Source organism: Giraffa tippelskirchi, chromosome 10 (genome assembly GCF_054371585.1).
Source record: "Giraffa tippelskirchi isolate mGirTip1 chromosome 10, T2T-mGirTip1v1.2.pri, whole genome shotgun sequence".
Classification (NCBI taxonomy): domain Eukaryota; kingdom Metazoa; phylum Chordata; class Mammalia; order Artiodactyla; family Giraffidae; genus Giraffa; species Giraffa tippelskirchi.
Window position 1 is genome coordinate 136974590 of NC_137284.1, and position 17352 is coordinate 136991941.

The 17352-nt window shown below is 40.1% G+C and overlaps 1 protein-coding gene and 1 pseudogene across 13 annotated transcripts in view; both read left to right on the forward strand.

Annotated features, from left to right (window-relative positions):
• Positions 1-17352, forward strand: part of AHCYL2 (adenosylhomocysteinase like 2) — a 192344-nt gene that overhangs the window by 154372 nt on the left and 20620 nt on the right. For all 13 annotated transcript variants that reach the window (XM_081531293.1, XM_081531296.1, XM_081531288.1 and 10 more), the window contains 6 exons: positions 3709-3811; positions 9321-9415; positions 11989-12095; positions 14134-14250; positions 16219-16282; positions 16754-16842. In XM_081531293.1, coding sequence (XP_081387419.1) covers positions 3709-3811; positions 9321-9415; positions 11989-12095; positions 14134-14250; positions 16219-16282; positions 16754-16842 — 575 coding nt within the window. The remainder of the gene's footprint in view (positions 1-3708; positions 3812-9320; positions 9416-11988; positions 12096-14133; positions 14251-16218; positions 16283-16753; positions 16843-17352) is intronic.
• LOC145522577 (zinc finger protein 512 pseudogene) lies at positions 4693-6367 on the forward strand (annotated as a pseudogene).

The following is a 17352-nucleotide window of genomic DNA, read 5'->3' on the forward strand; positions in this document are numbered from 1 at the left end:
ATTACTATGTGACCTTGGATAAATTATGTGAGGAGGTTTGCCTACATTAGTGGAGCTGTTTGCAAGTGTTCTTTTTTAATTAGAGCATATTTCTAATTAGAGTTTTAATTTAGTATATAAATATTAGAAAATACAAATTTTTTAAAATGAAAATTATCAATACCCAAAGTTAAGCACCATCAGGAAATTTTAAAACTTTTTCAACAAAGTTTTGTCCTTGCTGAAATAACTCTTAATCAAAGCAGTGGGGTGGTACACTACCTTCTTAAAAAGAAGCCTGTCTCCATCTTACAGATTGAAGTGAAGATAAGTCAGGATTAAATCAGTGGATTAAATTTATTATAATAATTTTTTTCAATTTGAAATAAACATACTTAAAGAAAAGTTGCAAATACAATACCAGATAACTTTTTATTTTCTGAACCATTTGAGAGTAAGTTGCCAACCTGATGGTGCTCCACAAAGACTTTAGTGTGTATTTTCTATAAACAAGGACATTCTCCTATACAACGAATACAACCATTCAAAATTAGGAAATTAACACTGATTCATAATTGCTGTCTAATCCTCAGGTCCCATTTGAGCTTCACTAATTGTCCAAATACTTTTTATAACCAAAGGATCCAGTCACTAGTTATATGTCTCATTTAATTGTCATCTCTCTTTAGTCTTCTTCAGTGCTGGACAGTTGATCAGTCTTTGACTTTCATGACCTTGACACTTTGAAGATTATAGACAAATTATTCTGCAATATGTCCTTAATTCAGACTTTTATGATGCTTCCTCATTATTAGATTCAGGTTATATACCTTTGGTAGGAAATTATGCCGCATTTTTTTTTTTTCCCCACTTAATCCTATCAGTTGGCACTTGATCTCAATTTGTCCCATAACTCATGTTCATTTTGATCCTTTAATGGAGGTGGTGTCTGTCAGACTTTTCTATTGTAAAAGTTATTTTTCCCCCTTTGTAATTAATAAGTATTTTGTGAGGTAAATATAAGAAACTGTGTGAATATCCCATTCTTCATCAAACTTTCCATTTATTCATTCGTTTTTGTTTTTTTTTTGTATGGAGTCATTGTTTCCTGTTTCACTTAATGGATTATAATCCATTACTATCATTATTTATTATGATAAAAATTATTGAAATTTTGGCCAGAAGGAACCCCTTCAATCTTGCTTTCTGTACCTTATCTTTTGACATGTCCCTTTCATTCTTTGAGCACTTCCTTGCTTCTGGTACAAGAGGATCTAAGCTCATCTTGTACATTCCCTCTCCTATCTCTGAAATCAGCCTCTTCTTCATGGAGCGCTGGTCCCTTTTCCTTTAGTGGATCTGTACACTAGTGTGCTCTTTGCTACTGGAGTGTTAATAGTATTGTTCCTAGCTCCTCTTTCATTAATTTTCAAAAATAATTGCCCATTAACTCTTCATATATATCTTTTGCCCTGTTCTCTCCTTCTCCTTCCAGAATTCCAGTTACATGTAAATTAGACCATTGATGGTATCCCATAGATCTTAGATACTCTCTTCTGATTTTTCTCCCACTCTTTTTTTCTTTCTCTATTTCAGTTTGGTGATTTCTATCAATCTATCTTCAAGTTCACTGATTGTATCCTTAGATATGCCCATTCTGATGATAAGTCTAATGAAAGAATTCTTAAATCTGATACCTTAAAAAAAAATTCTAACATTTCTATTTGACTTGTTTTTTATAGTTTCCATCTCTTTGCTGAAATTCTCTATCTGTTCATGGATGTTCATCTGTTTCACTCGACTGCTTCAACATAAATATAATAATCATATTTAAAGTTCCTGTCTGATGAAACATTAGCTTATCTCAGAGTCTGATTCTCTTGAATACTTTCTTTCCTGACTATGGGTTGGGTTTTTTCCCTTTTTTGGCGTGTCTTGAACTTTTATATTGAATGGTAGTATGTTAGTTCCCATTATTGTCATGAACTGGTCTGGATTTCAATTCTGTTCTATACCGAAGGCTACAAATTCTTCCAAGCCAAAGGGCTCTCAGTGTTTCTGCTTCCTCCGCAGGCTGTCAGCTGCTTCTGCACATGCTTGCCGCAGCGGGGCTCTCTCTTCAAGTGTATGTCCCCCCTGCAGCAGAAGCCCTCTGCTCCTTGTTTTCTGGAGCTAGGCTCATAGTGAGAGCGGTTGGGGTTCTTAAATTTTTCTGGTCCAATCTCAGTCTTAGGTCGGCCTCTGTGAAGATAGGACTTTTTCAGTGTCCCCACCACTCCTGTCTATAACAGCCAAATTTTTCCTTGTATCTGTGGTAGATCTATAATCAAATACCACTGTCCTTCAGAGTCAGATTCCCTGGAGATTACCAGTCCCTTTGCCAGATCCCCACATTGGGAAGTCTGGTGTGGCACCTAAAACCTTTACGACAGTGTGAGAACTTCTTGGTATTATTGTTCCCCAGTTTGTGGGTCACCCACCTGGTGGGTATGGGATTTGATTTTAATGTGATTGCGCCCAACCTACCATCTCGTTGTGGCTTCTCCTTTGACCTTGAACGTGGGGTATCTTTTTTTGGTGGGTTCCAATGTTCTTCTGTGGTAGGTCTTGAGCAGAGATATTTTCCTGTCCCTCCTGGAGAGGCAGTGGATTTTTACTTTGTATCAGTGTAGGGTCCTGGGTCCAAGAGGGTTTTCAGCTACTCCCCAAGGAGCAGAGAGTTTTTGCTTCTACCCTCCCCCAGAAGCAGTGGGTCTTCGTCTTGTCCCTCATGGCAGGCATAATTCCTGCTCTTCTTGCTACAGTTTAGGACTTTTGCTTCCTCTGAGAGAAGACTGGGAAAGTGCCCAGATTTCATGCTAATCTTTGAGCACAGGCAATCAGCTCCCTGCCCCCAGTCTCTTGTGAGCTCTGGTTGGAAGCCCCTAGAAAAGAGCTTTCACATGAGTATGAAATCTCATTGTGGCTCAGGCCACCAGAAGTTCCAAACTGACATATTGATACTTTCCCACACTCAGGCTTTACTAATTCACTAAAATTTTAGTTAATTTTTTCTTACTCTGTTGTATGACAGCCACCTCTTCCTCCTGCACTCTGACAAGGATGAAACTGTGTTCTCTCTCTCCCTGAAGAGATTTGCCACTCTCTGGATTTCCTTGGTTGCATTATGACCTCGGCTCTTTGATAGGCTCAAGAAAAGTTACGGTTTTGTAGATTATGCAGCTTTTTCTTGTTTTTAGAGTGGAAGCTTCTCTTTTGGCTTTCTACGTCCTAAAGAGAAGCAGAATTATAAATTGGTGGTTTTTAAAAAGATGTGTGGCTCTGAAGGGAGAAGGCAATGGCAACCCACTCCAGTACTGTTGCCTGGAGAATCCCAGGGACGGTGGAGCCTGGTGGGCTGCCGTCTATGGCGTCGCACAGAGTCAGACACGACTGAAGCGACTTAGCAGCAACAGAAGTGGCCCTGAAATCCTTGGTTTAATTGAATCTTATAGGGAGGACCAATAGGTTAAATGAGTAAAAGCATACAGCTCAGTGGGAGCCTTCCTCATGCCTACCTTCAACTCTTGCCCCATTCTGAAAGTGCTGAAGTTTCTGTAAAGCACAAGTTGAAAATTATCGGTGTTAGTTATTCCTAATGTACTTTCTCATTGTCAAATATATAAACTTAATTCCTTGACCAGTTGTTTGGCCCATGCTTTCTCATCTCCTGCTTTCTCTTTAATACAGGTGCTTATGGAAACTCTGGGAGCTCTGGGAGCACAGTGCCGATGGGCTGCCTGCAACATCTATTCCACCCTCAACGAGGTGGCTGCTGCTCTAGCAGAAAGTGGTAAGACCTTTTGCACGTTCTCTTTGTCTCTGGCTAAAGGTTCCAAAAAGTTCCATTGTTTCGATATAAATCTGTAAGGAAAGTTGACATTTAAAGTTGTCTTGGAAGAAATATTCTATTTTTTTTAATGAAGTATATAGTTGATTTACAATATTGTATTAGTTTCAGGTATATTAATTTCAGTAAAGTATGTGTACACACATATGCACACATATATATTCTTTTTTCAGTTTTCACTATAGGTTATTATGAGACATTGAATGTATTTTCTTATGCTGTATAGTAAATCCTTGTTGTTTATCTAATATATATATGTGTGTATATATATATATACACACACATATATATATATATATAGTGTGTATCTGTTAATCCCATATTCCTAATTTGTCTGTCTTGCACCTTCCTCTTTGGTAACTTTAAGTTGTGTTCTATGTCTGTGAGTCTTTCCATTTTGTAAATAAGTTCACATATACTGTTTTTTAGATTCCACATAAAAGTGGTATCATTTAATATTTGTCTTTCTCTGACTTAATTTACTTAGTATGATAATCTCAAGGTCTATCCATGATGCTGCAAATGTCATTATTTCATTCTTTTTTCAAGGCTCAGTAATATTCTATTATATATATATAATTTTGTCCTACTGGTTTTTCAGCAGTGTGCTCTGATTTAATGTTTGGTGCTTCTGCTTTAGCACTAAACAGGACTTGACCTGGCAGACTAATATTTGAACACAACAGCCACTAACACTTGAAGGACAAAAGAAACAGAGAGGGCTCGCGGCTCCGACTCCACATCTGGGAGTGGAGAGGAGAGCGGCAGTGGCATTGGTCTGGCTGGAGCCCTTGGACGAATTTGTTAGGTGAGGAGAGGAAGTGATGTCTTCCAGACTCGGTGCAGTGCCTGCTACCCCAGGACCCACACCCTTTAAGCAGCAGAGAAGCACGAGGATCATGGAAGCTAAGAATAGCAGAACCCAATGCTCCATAAAGGATAATAGTTTCCAGTACACTATCCCTCACGATGACTCCTTAAGCGGTTCATTATCTGCTTCATGAACCAGTGAGTGATTTTCTAGCATCCTTCCAAAAATCTACCTACTGGATGAAGATGAGAAGGATCAAGTCAGCTGCTGCTTCCCATGCAGAAGGTCAGGTGGAGTATCAACCAAAGGAAAAAGGAAACCCAGGCAGGAAGAAGATGAAGACTATCAGAGAATTTCCTCAGAAGAAACATTAAGTTTTATGGGAGGAAGCAGCGGCCTAAAGCCTAGACTCGCCGTATTCGGAAGGAACCACCAGCTTATGCAGCAGGCAGTTTAGAGGAGCAGGGGTACTTAGAAATTGCGGATAAAGGCGGTGTCTCCTATCCTACCTGCCAGGCAGTGGGGAGAAAGACCATAGAGGGCTTAAAGAAACACATGGAAACTGCAAACAGGAAATGTTTACTTGTCATAATTGTGGGAAACAGCTTCGTCTACTAGCAGGGATAAAGTATCATGTCATGGCAAATCATAATAGCTTGCCCATTTTAAAGGCTGGAGATGAAATAGATGAGCCAAGTGAGAGGGAACGTCTCTGAACAGTTCTCAAGAAATTGGGAAAGCTGAGATACATGCATGAGAGTTGCTCTAGTAGCTTCACCAGCATCATGGGATATCTGTACCATGTGAGAAAATGTGGCAAAGGGGCTGCTGAGCTGGAGAAGATGACCCTGAAATGTCACCACTGTGGAAAGCCGTATAGATTGAAGACTGGACTTGTATATCACCTGAGGTCAGAGCATAGTCCTATATCCTTCTTTCCAGAGTCAGGACAGCCAGAGTGCTTGAAGGACATGAGCTTGGAGTCAAAGAGTGGAGGCCGAGTTCAGAGGCAGAGAGCTGTATACCACCTGCAGGAACTGCCTTCTGCTGAACTGGCCCAGGAACGGCCTAAGAGAAAGGTGCTTCAGGATCTGGTACCTGATGATCGGAAGTTAAAATGAACTTGTCCTGGGCTACCGACCTTCAGCCAAGAAGTACTACACAAATGGAAGTCAGATATCAAAAAGTATCATCGCATTCAGTGTCCTAACCAGGATTGTGAGGCTGTCCACAGTAGTGTATCTGGTCTTAAAGCTCACCTGGGCTCTTGTACATTGGGAACATTTGTAGATGGAAAATACAAGTGTCTTCTCTCTCAGAAAGAATTTGTGTCAGAGAGTGGTGTCAGGTATCACATCAACTGTCCACTTTGAGGATTGGTTTGTTGTCAACCCGACAGCAACCGAAAGCTTTGAGAAGATGGTGAAGATAAAACAGCGACAGCAAGAAGAAGAGAAGCAGAGGCAGTAGCCCAGGAGCCAGTGGTTTCTAAGGTGGCGGCGGCAGCCTGGCATTGAGCTTCCTGAGACAGAGCCGAGTCTTAGAGTAGGGAAGGATCAGAGGAGGAATCATGAGGTACTACTAGTGGCGACATCCTGTAGAGATGTACATACTGTAGAGAACCAGAGCAGGAGCCAGTGCCAACACAGTTCCAGAAAGTCAAGTCCCCAAAGACGAGTCATAAATGAGAAAAGAAATAGGCAGTCAGTGTGAAAGCACTCCTGGGAGAGTGGATGGAAGGCTGTTGTCACAGGGACCTGTGTGGAGAGGCCTGAGTCACGGGAGCCAAGTGAAGAGAAATTTACCATTTCAGCTGTTTGTGTAAGGCTGTGACACTCTCAGCTCCTTCCTCCTGTGTAAATTTCACTGTTTCTTCTACTGATTCTTGTGAACCCTCCACCACCCCCACCCCCATCTCCTTTTTGGTAGATTTTCTTGATATTCTCATTGGAGTCCCCTATTTTCTCTCATCTTTCCCAAAGAGCTCCCCCTTAAGGTCCACTGTAGGCCCTCTTGCCCTGTACAAGACTAAGTAACCTGTTCGATTATCGTTTCCATACTGGGGTATAGAATGTTCTTGGAAGTGCCATTGATTCTGTAGTTACTCCATCATCTATCTTATAAAATGATTCCAAACTAACTTTTTTTTCCACTTTTCCAGTTGAGCTTTATTCCAGAATGGTTTTACAAAGCTGATTTTAAACCCAGTACATCTCCACATGTGAACAGTTCCATCCCTCAGCCCACAGACCAAAGAACCTAAGCAACTGTTCAACTTTGAGTGTGGTGTCAGCTAGGCTTTTAGTACTGTTACTCGCTCAGTCCTGTCCAACTCTTTGCAACCCCATGGACTGTAGCCTGCCAGGCTCCTCTGTCCATGGGATTCTCCAGGCAAGAACACTGGAGTGGATTGCCATTCCCTTCTCTACAAACTAACTTTTTAAAACGATACCAATTGATGATTTTGTATTTGTGATATAACAAGCCTAGAACCTAAAACTGTTGTCACTCCGTTAATAAGGTTCCCCTGTCTGCCTGCGTGACAGAATTTATGGAGGCTATTGTCTCATTATGGTTTCAGGATTGAAAGTGAGAAAATACTTAGAATAATAAAGCTAGACCCGCTGGACACAAGTTTTCCTGGGAAATACTTTGTCCCAGATGGCAGTAAGTAACCAGACCCACAGGCATGATATGCAGCCTTAGGAGAAGTATGTCTCACATAAAATGACTGGAAAGAAGAAAGCAGCAGAAATAAATACCACCTCAGATCAACTTTCCTGCAGTTTATCTTGTTCCTGCGGTTTTGAGGATTGAGAAGTAATACCCTTTTGCCTCTGATATTTGACACAGAACCCTAACATTGCTGGTACTACCATGAAGATTGGTAGCCATAGTGCACATTTCTTCTCCCCTGGACTTGACCTTATCGTTAGTCTGCACTCTGTTAAGTCCTAGTATCTCCCTTTAGCCAAGGTCTGTCTCTTTGCATTTTCTGAGAATGTTGTCCTCTACCCTCTTTTTCAGAAATTGTGTTCTGTCCTCTTTATAACCTGACACTTTGGCACCAGGTGTAGATATTTATCTGAAGTTGGAAAGAAGAGTTCTTTTTCTGAACCTCATGCCTAGCCGATAGTATATATTAGGCTGTTTCTCCTTCGGGATGGCTTTTCCCGGAGCATTGATTAGAGCAGCTCTGTTGTTGTATTTCTGAATTCTCTTCTTCCCCTTTTCCATAAATATTGGTCTTCTATATTATTGCCAATTTTTCTGGCTTATACCACATTAAAAGCCAGAGACCCTTAACCCTGATGTGGACCAATATGGACCAATACTGCCTTTTCAAAATCCAAAAGGCTATTACCACTATTAACTGTTCTCTGTGCTCTTCCATATAGCCTTAAAATGTGGGCTTTTGTGAAGACCACTTTGAAACACAGGAGCGTTGAAACCTGGTTGGGATACCGCCAGAACAGGTAGTTTTGAAACAAAGGAAGGACATGGTCTATCCACTCGACGTTGTCATTGGCAGTTGCTCCCTTAAAGCCCTTTCCATTCATGAGGATTGTCAGGGAGGGAAATGGAGAAGATCTGTTAATTTCTGGTAAGATTTGGGAAATGTTTGGCAATGGCAAGAAAAATAAATGACTGTGTTAGAAAAAAAGAAATAGAGAAATTTGGACTATGACAGTTTCTTGCGCTCCCTCTCTGACAGCACAACACAGATCAGGGTACAAAAAATTTGCTTCAGAGCTCTTGAGAAATTCTGGGAAAGTTCTATAGTGCATGTATATCTCTCCTTTTGCAAACGCTGTCAGTATTTTATTTGTTCGTTCATTTACATTCATTCATTTGTAAAATTTTTATTAATGTATAAATTATGTATAGAAAGTACACATATATAAATACGTAGTTCAATTAATTGTACATATACATTCATTTCTCTTTTTTTCCCCAACAAATGCTTACTGACTGACTCTAAAGGCAAATAAGAGAGTCTTTGCACTCAGAACCTTATATTGTAGTTAAGGAGAAAAGACACATATACAAACAATGATAATACTAGGACATATATGATAATACCACAACAGATCATAAACCCACGTTCAGTGTACCAGCAAAGGGCTAATAAAAGATCATGTTCCATGAGAGATCACTTACAGCTGAGTTAATAAGGCTTCATTAGGAACATGATACTTAACTGGCCAGTGAAGTGTAGCAACATTTGAACAGAGGGAGAAGAGTGTAAGAGTTTTCCTGATGAAGAAGGTGGAATGACTAAGGTAAAGAAGCAAAAAAAGATCAAAATGTAGTTGGGAAATGGGGGGAATTCTAGTTGGACTAGATGAAGAAGTACATATTTCTAGTTTCCTCTTTTTTGCCTTTAGTCATATTTTTAGCATCCATCATACTCTTGGCCCTTTTGTTTGTCCTCTTTGATCTAACAAGAATAAAATGACCACCAAAGATGAAGGAATGGATAAAGGGTCTGAAGACAATATTTAATCAATGAAGAATGTCAGCCCAAGAAGTACAGCAAAACAAGTTTGGAACTGGGAAAAACTAGCATCTCATCTTCTTGCCAAAACTGAGGGTCAGCCCTTTTTTCAGGCTCTAATGGTTTCTCTTCTTTTTTCTCAGGATTTCCTGTGTTTGCCTGGAAAGGAGAGTCAGAAGATGACTTCTGGTGGTGCATTGATAGATGTGTGAATGTGGAGGGCTGGCAGCCAAACATGGTGTGTTAGATTTCTGTTAGCACAGTTCACTGGGACCTGGGGGTACAGGGAGGGAGGATGTGGTCTGGGAGAGTGTTTCCCAACAGGAAGGAAGGAAGGAAAATGTTTCCTTTTTCATCTGATGTACTTGGGCTTCCAGCAGAACTAGATGCTTACGCTTAGGACATCCCAAGACTATTAAACCTCTTTATAGTCTCAAAGTGCTTACAATTGTCAGTGCTGATCTTAGAAGGGCTCATATTCGTCAGCAACGTTAAAATACTGCTCTGGGTTCACACTGGTTAAAAAGTAAGATGAATGAGTTACTGTCCCCTAACACTGCGCACCAGCACCTCCCCCAACACACACAGCTCCTGTGGTACATAGCTTTCTCTCTAGAATCACATGCTAACTTTATAGTAAACCTGAAGGGATTCCAAGTTCAAATTTCTTCTTTATTCATTTCTTACCTTAGGAAGTTTGGGCTTTTAATTTTTGCTTAGTTTTTATCTTTGTTTCACTTTTTTTTTAAGTGCTTGAAGGCTGATAGCATATTAGATTCATAAGGGGAAGCACAGAGCCACACAAATATGATGCACTCCTACTTTGCAAACCTTTTTGGATGGGAGTGAGAGGAGAAATTAAGGAAATCAACTAAAAACAAGAATCCTTGAAGCTCTAGTCCAACTATTACTTGCTGCTGAAGACGGCAGAGCAGGCTTCACCTGGGAGACAGAGGGAGAAGCAGCCTGTCTTTCTAGATTCTGTGATGCAGGTCACAATGCACCAAGGGTTGATTTGAGGAAAGCTGGGTTAAAACCTTTGTATCCTCAAAGGGAGGGAGGAATTGGCTGCACGATGAGTCAGCTCATTCCAGCAGAGTTTAACAGTGCCAGAACGGAGTGTGACTGACAGAGGTTCTACTAGGAATAAAACATTAATTGTTTAGTCACTAACATAGGGAGGACAGGGTATTGTACATAGCAAGCATTTATAGACTGTAGATCAGCACAAACTGCTGGAAAGGTTGACAAAGTGAGGAAGACAAGGATAAGAACTGTGACCCTAGAAAACAGTACCCATAATCTTTTTTGGATCCTGTAAAGATCTAGTACGTTTACTTGCTCGCCAACCTCAGGAAGATTCCTGGGTGATGAGAATTTTCTGCAGTAGAATGACAGGCTGAGAATTATAGGTTCTATTTATTAAATAAATATTAGGGATAGCAACCACCTGCCTGTATTCGAAGTCTCTGTTAAAAGGAAAAAAGTGGATGAGAATAGTTATTCTAAGATACAGTCTTTCCTGTATAGCATATTTTGTATGCTAGGGATCAGAGGCTGCAAGGAAAAACTCCATGAGGGATTTCATACATGTAAAAAGGGAGAGAGAAATGCAGAGGACCCTTTCTGTTCCTTAGGGACTCTGTTCTGAGGGTTTCTACCACAAGAAAAACGGAGCACTAACTTACAGTATAGAGCAAGTGTAAGAGTGAGTCCAGCCTTGGATCTCTACTCTCAAATAATGTTTGGTGGAATCAGAGAAAATAGATCAACAGCAGGAGCAGAATTGGGAATTCCCTGGCGGTCCAGTGGTTAGGACTCCATGTTCTCACTGCCAAGGGCCTGGGTTCCGTCCCTAGTCAGGGAACTAGCATTCCACAAGCCAAGCGGTGCGGCCTAAAACAACAAAAAAACAAGGGCAGAAGCAAAAAAGAGGTTGGGTAATAGACACAAGGTTGGAGATTGTGTGTAGGCAGGGATCCTGGATGGCACCTTTGACACTTGTAGTGGAGTTTACTGATGAAACTGCAAAATGGGCATGTGCCAGCAGAGGGCAGCTCAGTCCTGTAGGTCTTTCTAGGAGAGTGGATGTGACAATTTGGAAAGTCCTGCCAAGCATTTCTGACAGCTAGGTAAAGGGCTGAAATGCCACAGCCTACTGCCTAATCGTATTCTAAGCTGATCTTTCTTTAGCTTATTTATAATTCAGAAACTTTCCTCTGCTGATGAAAGCTCCAGTGGGCACAGCTTTGTGTTTGTCTTTAATCCCAACCTGAAATAGTGATGAGCTGTTCAGAGGCATGCTTGCACACCTACATGCTGCACAGTTCCCTAGTTATTTTTAATTTGGTTTATAGCGAGTGTGAGGTTGTGCTAGGCAAAACCCTACAGTGCTGCCTGAGCATTTTGGGTAGGAGAATGCCTGTACTTTGGGAGAAGTAAAGGATTAACAAATACAGTTTTATAAGCCATTGTTCTGGGAGAGAGACTAATTATCTGGTTTTACTAAGCTTTCACTGATTATATTCAAAGTCCTGAATTTAACTAATATAAATATGCTATTAGGTTTAAGCTTTCTATCTACAGTACAGTCAAGAGCTAGTGGTCTAGATAATCACTTAAGTTACTAGTCCATAAGAAAATCCTCATTGCATTGCTGTATAGTTTGATCCTAGTAGGTATGTCATTTGGAAAGTTCACTTGGCTGTGAGAATTACAGTTGTTTTCTTCTGTATAATGACCAGTGTAAATTACTTTGTATAACTATTTACAAAATTTTAAATATGACATTATTGATGCTTATTATTCCAGATCTTGGATGATGGAGGGGATCTTACTCACTGGATTTATAAGAAGTATCCCAACATGTTTAAGAAAATCAAGGGCATAGTGGAGGAGAGTGTTACCGGAGTCCATAGGTAAGATTTGACATAGGCATGGCTGGCTTTATGTAGCCTGGACATATGTTTATGTAATCACATACTTACAGAATTGTTGTTGCTGTTTATTTGCTACTGCTACTGCTAAGTTGCTTCAGTCATGTCCGACTCTGTGTGACCCCATAGACGGCAGCCCACCAGGCTCCACCGTCCCTGGGATTCTCCAGGCAAGAATACTGGAGTGGGTTGCCATTTCCTTCTCCAGTGCATGAAAGGGAAAAGTGAAAGTGAAGTCGCTCAGTCATGTCCGACTCCTAGCGACCCCATGGGTCTGCAGCCTACCAGGCTCCTCCGTCCATGGGATTTTCCAGGCAAGAGTACTGGAGTGGGGTGCCATTATTTGCTAAGTCATGTTCAACTCTTTGCAAGTCCATGGACTTGCCCACCAGGCTTCTCTGTCCATGGGGTTTTCCCAGGAAGAATAGTGGAGTGGGTTGCCGTTTCCTTCTCCAGGGGGTCTTCCCAACCCAGGGATCAAACCCAAGTCTCCTGCATTGGCAGGTGGATTCTTTACCACTGAGCCACCAGGGAAGCCCACTTATAGACTGCTGCTGCTGCTGCTAAGTCGCTTCAGTCGTGTCCGACTCTGTGCGACCCCATAGACGGCAGCCGACCAGGCTCCCCCGTCCCTGGGATTCTCCAGGCAAGAACACTGGAGTGGGTTGCCATTTCCTTCTCCAATGCATGAAGAGAAAAATGAAAGGGAAGTCGCTCAGTCGTGTCCGACTCCCAGCGACCCCATGGACCAGGCTCCTCCGTCCATGGGATTCTCCAGGCAAGACTTACATTATGTTAAAAATTAAAATGATGCTCTGAAATGATGAGATCCGAATCTGCATACTTGTGTTTTAAATTAACAACACAAATAACAAACTTAAAATAGTGAGGAGTGGATAGGGGAACAAGTGTGGGCCTTATGTTTTCTAGCATTGTAACACAATGACTGCTTGTCTTTTCTGAACAAATTTACTTATTGAACTTCTGCATTGAACCAATAACTGCTCTAAAAACCATGCTAGGGATCTTGTAGTGGGGAAAAAAAAATCCTGGTCCCTCAGAGAGCTTACATTGATACATAGAGAGCAAGTATTTAGGGTTCTGTTTCTCAAATGAGTCTTAATTCCCTGAATACAATGGTAACCATTTCTGTTTCCTATTATTTACCCAGAAAGAGCTAAAGTATGAAAGTTTTAGGGAAATAAATTCTGAATAAGCCACTATCACTGCTTCATTATATTGTGATCTTTTTGAATGTAAAAAACTATGAATTGTCCCAAATTTTCATACTTTTAGAAAGGGGTGAGTTTTGAATAAAACATCTGGTTCTAATTTTTAGTTGATGAATTAAAAAAAAAAATAACCCTTATATATAGATATATGGACTTCCCAGGTGGTGCTAGTGGTAAAGAACCCACCCGCCAATGCAGGAGATGTAAGAGGTGTGGATTTGATCCCTGGGTCAGGAAGATCCTCTGGAGAAGGGAATGGCAATCCACTCCAGAATTCTTGCCTGGAGAATTTCATGGACAGAAGAGCCTGGTGGGCTACAGTCCATAGGGTTGCATAGAGTCAGATATGACTGAAGCGACTTAGTATGCATTTAGATATACATATTTATAGGTATGTATACTGAAATTATAAAATTGAGACTATTTGAAAGTTAAAATTGTTGCGTTAGAGTAGTGGGATTAAAACAGTACTTAAAAGTTTCTCTTATAATTAAAAAGAGAAATAAAATTAATAAGCAACTTAAAGTTTTACATTTTAATCCTTAAAATTTAGAGGTGGGTCAAAGATTTTCCCCATGTGCCTTTTGATTAAGATTTTTATTTCTAAGCAGTATATAGACTCTGGAAAAAGTATTCTCTATTTCTCTATATACACTTTATAGGATGAAACTAGTTGTGTCTCAGGCTCTCATGCTTACTCAATTAACTTATTTGTAAAATTTGATATGAAACTGATGGATTGGAATATCTCATTATTTTATGTTCTTTTTTATTTCCTTTATCCTTAGGCTGTACCAGCTATCCAAAGCTGGGAAGCTGTGTGTTCCAGCCATGAATGTCAATGACTCAGTCACGAAACAGAAATTTGACAACCTCTACTGTTGCCGTGAATCAATTCTTGATGGGTAATGGATTGTTATCTTTGGAGTGAACTTCAGTTGTTGAATTTAGGTTCTAAATTTTTTGGTTTTGGTTGTTTCTGGAAATGATTTGTGTAGCACCTCTGAGCTGTATACAGACTCTGAAAATGTATTCTTTGTTTCTATATATATATATATACCTTATAGGATGAAACTAGTTGTATCTCAGATTCAATATTTTATAACCCATATCATACTTAATATTTTATAACCCAAAGGTACCTTTGCTATCACTATTACATCATACTCAATATTTTATGACATAGAGTTACCATTGCTATCGCTATTCCAAGTGAATCTATTTTACTTAAAAAATCAGACCAGCTCCTGTCTATTGGTGACAGAGTTTTTACTTTGTCATCCTATCAGGCCTGGAAGTCAGTAACTAAAATCAGTATAAGTAAGTATCTTTGGTGGTTTAGGAAAAGGTTCCTTGTGTTTCTCTTCCAGTTCATGTTATCATGACTTAAGTTACAACCATTATAACAATTCTTTGGCCATCTGGAAAATCGTGGTGAGCAAAGGGTCATTTCCCAGAGGCATTTGTAGTTTTTGAAATCTGTGAGGACTACAAGTCTGAAAAAAATCTACTTAGATATAATATACCAAAAACTATGTTCTTCCAGAACCCATTTGCTGTGTACACTTGTGTCCTGACATTTCTTCTTTCTTGCTAAGATGACTCAATAATTCCCTGTATGAAAGCATTAAGTTGGTATAGAATATTGCCAAACCAAATGGTTTCCATCATATATAGGTTAATGGAAAAGTGAAGAAAGGGCCTGTGGGCCACATTACTAGTCTGAACATCGGGCAGTTTGGAGTACCACAGGCACTAGTGATTTCCTTGTTGGTGCTGAGCCAGTCCAGGACCATTCTAAGCCATGACTTTTGAATATGATTGTCACCAAGCCAGACTTACCCTCATCACTCAACAGAAATTGCCTCTGCACTTAATTGATAGTTACTGAGTCTCATCGGGGTTCATGGAGTTATACTAGTTCCTAGTGAGTGGAGTTGTCAAGTCATTAAAAAGATAGATTTCTACTTTCCCTTGGGGCATTTTTAGACTCTTTTCAACAGGAGAGGTTAACCAGGTAGATGAGTAGAAAGACCCACAGATATTTGTCAGAACTGTCTCAGAATGGCAGGTTTTAGTTGAAAAGTTTCTTCTGCCTAGCCATGGCTTCCTAGAGAAGGGAGATCAACCAGACCTAAAGAGAAACCAGAAACTGCTCCTACAACTTCTTCCAAGAGAACCTGAAAACAGTAAGGACCTTTATTCTAGCCTCATAGAGACTCAGAGACAAAGAAGTAGAACACGTCTGAAAAGGACTCAGCCCGGAAAACTCACTACTTATGCAGTCAGTGTTGGCATGTTTCATGGCTCTTCTCCACCTTGTTGCCTGTTACCCTTCCTGAATTAATGTGGGACCTATTGGCCATTATGATACTACTAAATATAGGACTCATTTATCAGCGTTATATTTTATGTATCTCATTCAGTAAGCTAGAAAGTCTACATTAAGCCAGAGCTTTGTCACCTCCTAAATAAAATTACATTACTTTTATTTACTTTTTTATCTTTATTTCCAAATATTATATATTCTAAATGTTATATAATAAATATATATTGCTTTTATGTTTAAAAGTTACTTTGTGGTCTATAGCTTCTTCCCTTTTGCACCACTCTCAGGACAAGGGGGAGAAAAGAAAAAACTCTCACATATAGATGGAATTGATTGGATAGTATGGAGTAAGAAAATGCATATTTTATTGAACTTTTCTTTCTAGTCATTAAATAATTTCTTTAGAATAGAAACCAGGCTTACTTTCAACATTCAAAACAAAAACCCAAAACAAATAAAAAACCACCATGAAAACAAAGGGACTCAATCTAATCTTAAGGGAGAAACTAGAGATTTTTCTGATTCCATTTTTCTTCCCCTATAGACTTAAAAGAACAACAGACATGATGTTTGGTGGGAAGCAGGTGGTGGTCTGTGGCTATGGAGAGGTAAGGTTTAATCTTTCAGGAATTTAAAATGTATTTTGCGGAAATATACTAGAATTTTTCATTTCTGTGAACATCAAACTACATTCATTTACCATTTTAAATGGGAAAAAAGTAACTTCAGAAGCCCTCTGGTTAAAGTACAATATTTCTTTTTCCCTTTGCATTTTTGCTATTTTTTCCTTAAGTTGATTTTCTGACTGTTCCAGTGCGCTGTTTGCGATGTTCTTTTAGCTTGTTTTGATTATAAATCGTGAGTGTGGGTGTACTTGTGCACATGCATGTGCTAAGCAGGGCTGAGGAGTTTGTTTATGAAATGCATTCATTTATTTTTTTTCCTATTTTCCCCCAAGCGTGAATCTATTCAGTGAAATTCCCTTTGGGGGCGGAAAGGGGGGTACACTTCGCCAGAAGCTTTGAGGAGCTATTTTCTTCGTGACTTTCCTTATCATGCGTTCTTTCTCCTCTCTCCAGGTCGGGAAGGGGTGCTGTGCTGCCTTGAAAGCTATGGGCTCCATTGTGTACGTGACTGAGATCGACCCCATCTGCGCTCTTCAAGCCTGGTAAGCATGCACTAGGAGATCTGCTTTTTCCTTTGCAGCACTGTCTAACGTGTGATCTTGTAACTGCCTCCAAACAATGGCCTAGTTAACGCAACATTTTCTCTTGGAGGGGCCTGAATCCTGAGAGGCTGTTATTAACTGTAAGTACCCGTCTTTCAAAGATCTAGGAGCTCTGCTCTGGGAGAACAGAGACTATCAGGGAAGCTAGAATTTGGAACTCCTGTGGAAGCAGTAACAGGGGACTCCTTGAGTCAGAGAACAGGTAGCCCCTTCCCAGCTCCACATGCCATCCCTCTCCCTTTGAAAACAATGATCAAAAAAGAAATAGGCTGGCGTCAGATCTTTCCAAAGTGATGCACCTAAAGAGCACTTCTGTCACATGCCTCCCCCAGATGCATCACCTCAGTGTGATCAGGAGGAAATGTCAGACAAATCAAGTGAAGGGTAAAATCCACTAACTCTGACTGAAGGATACATAGGAGTTGTTTGTACTGTGCTTATAATTCTTAA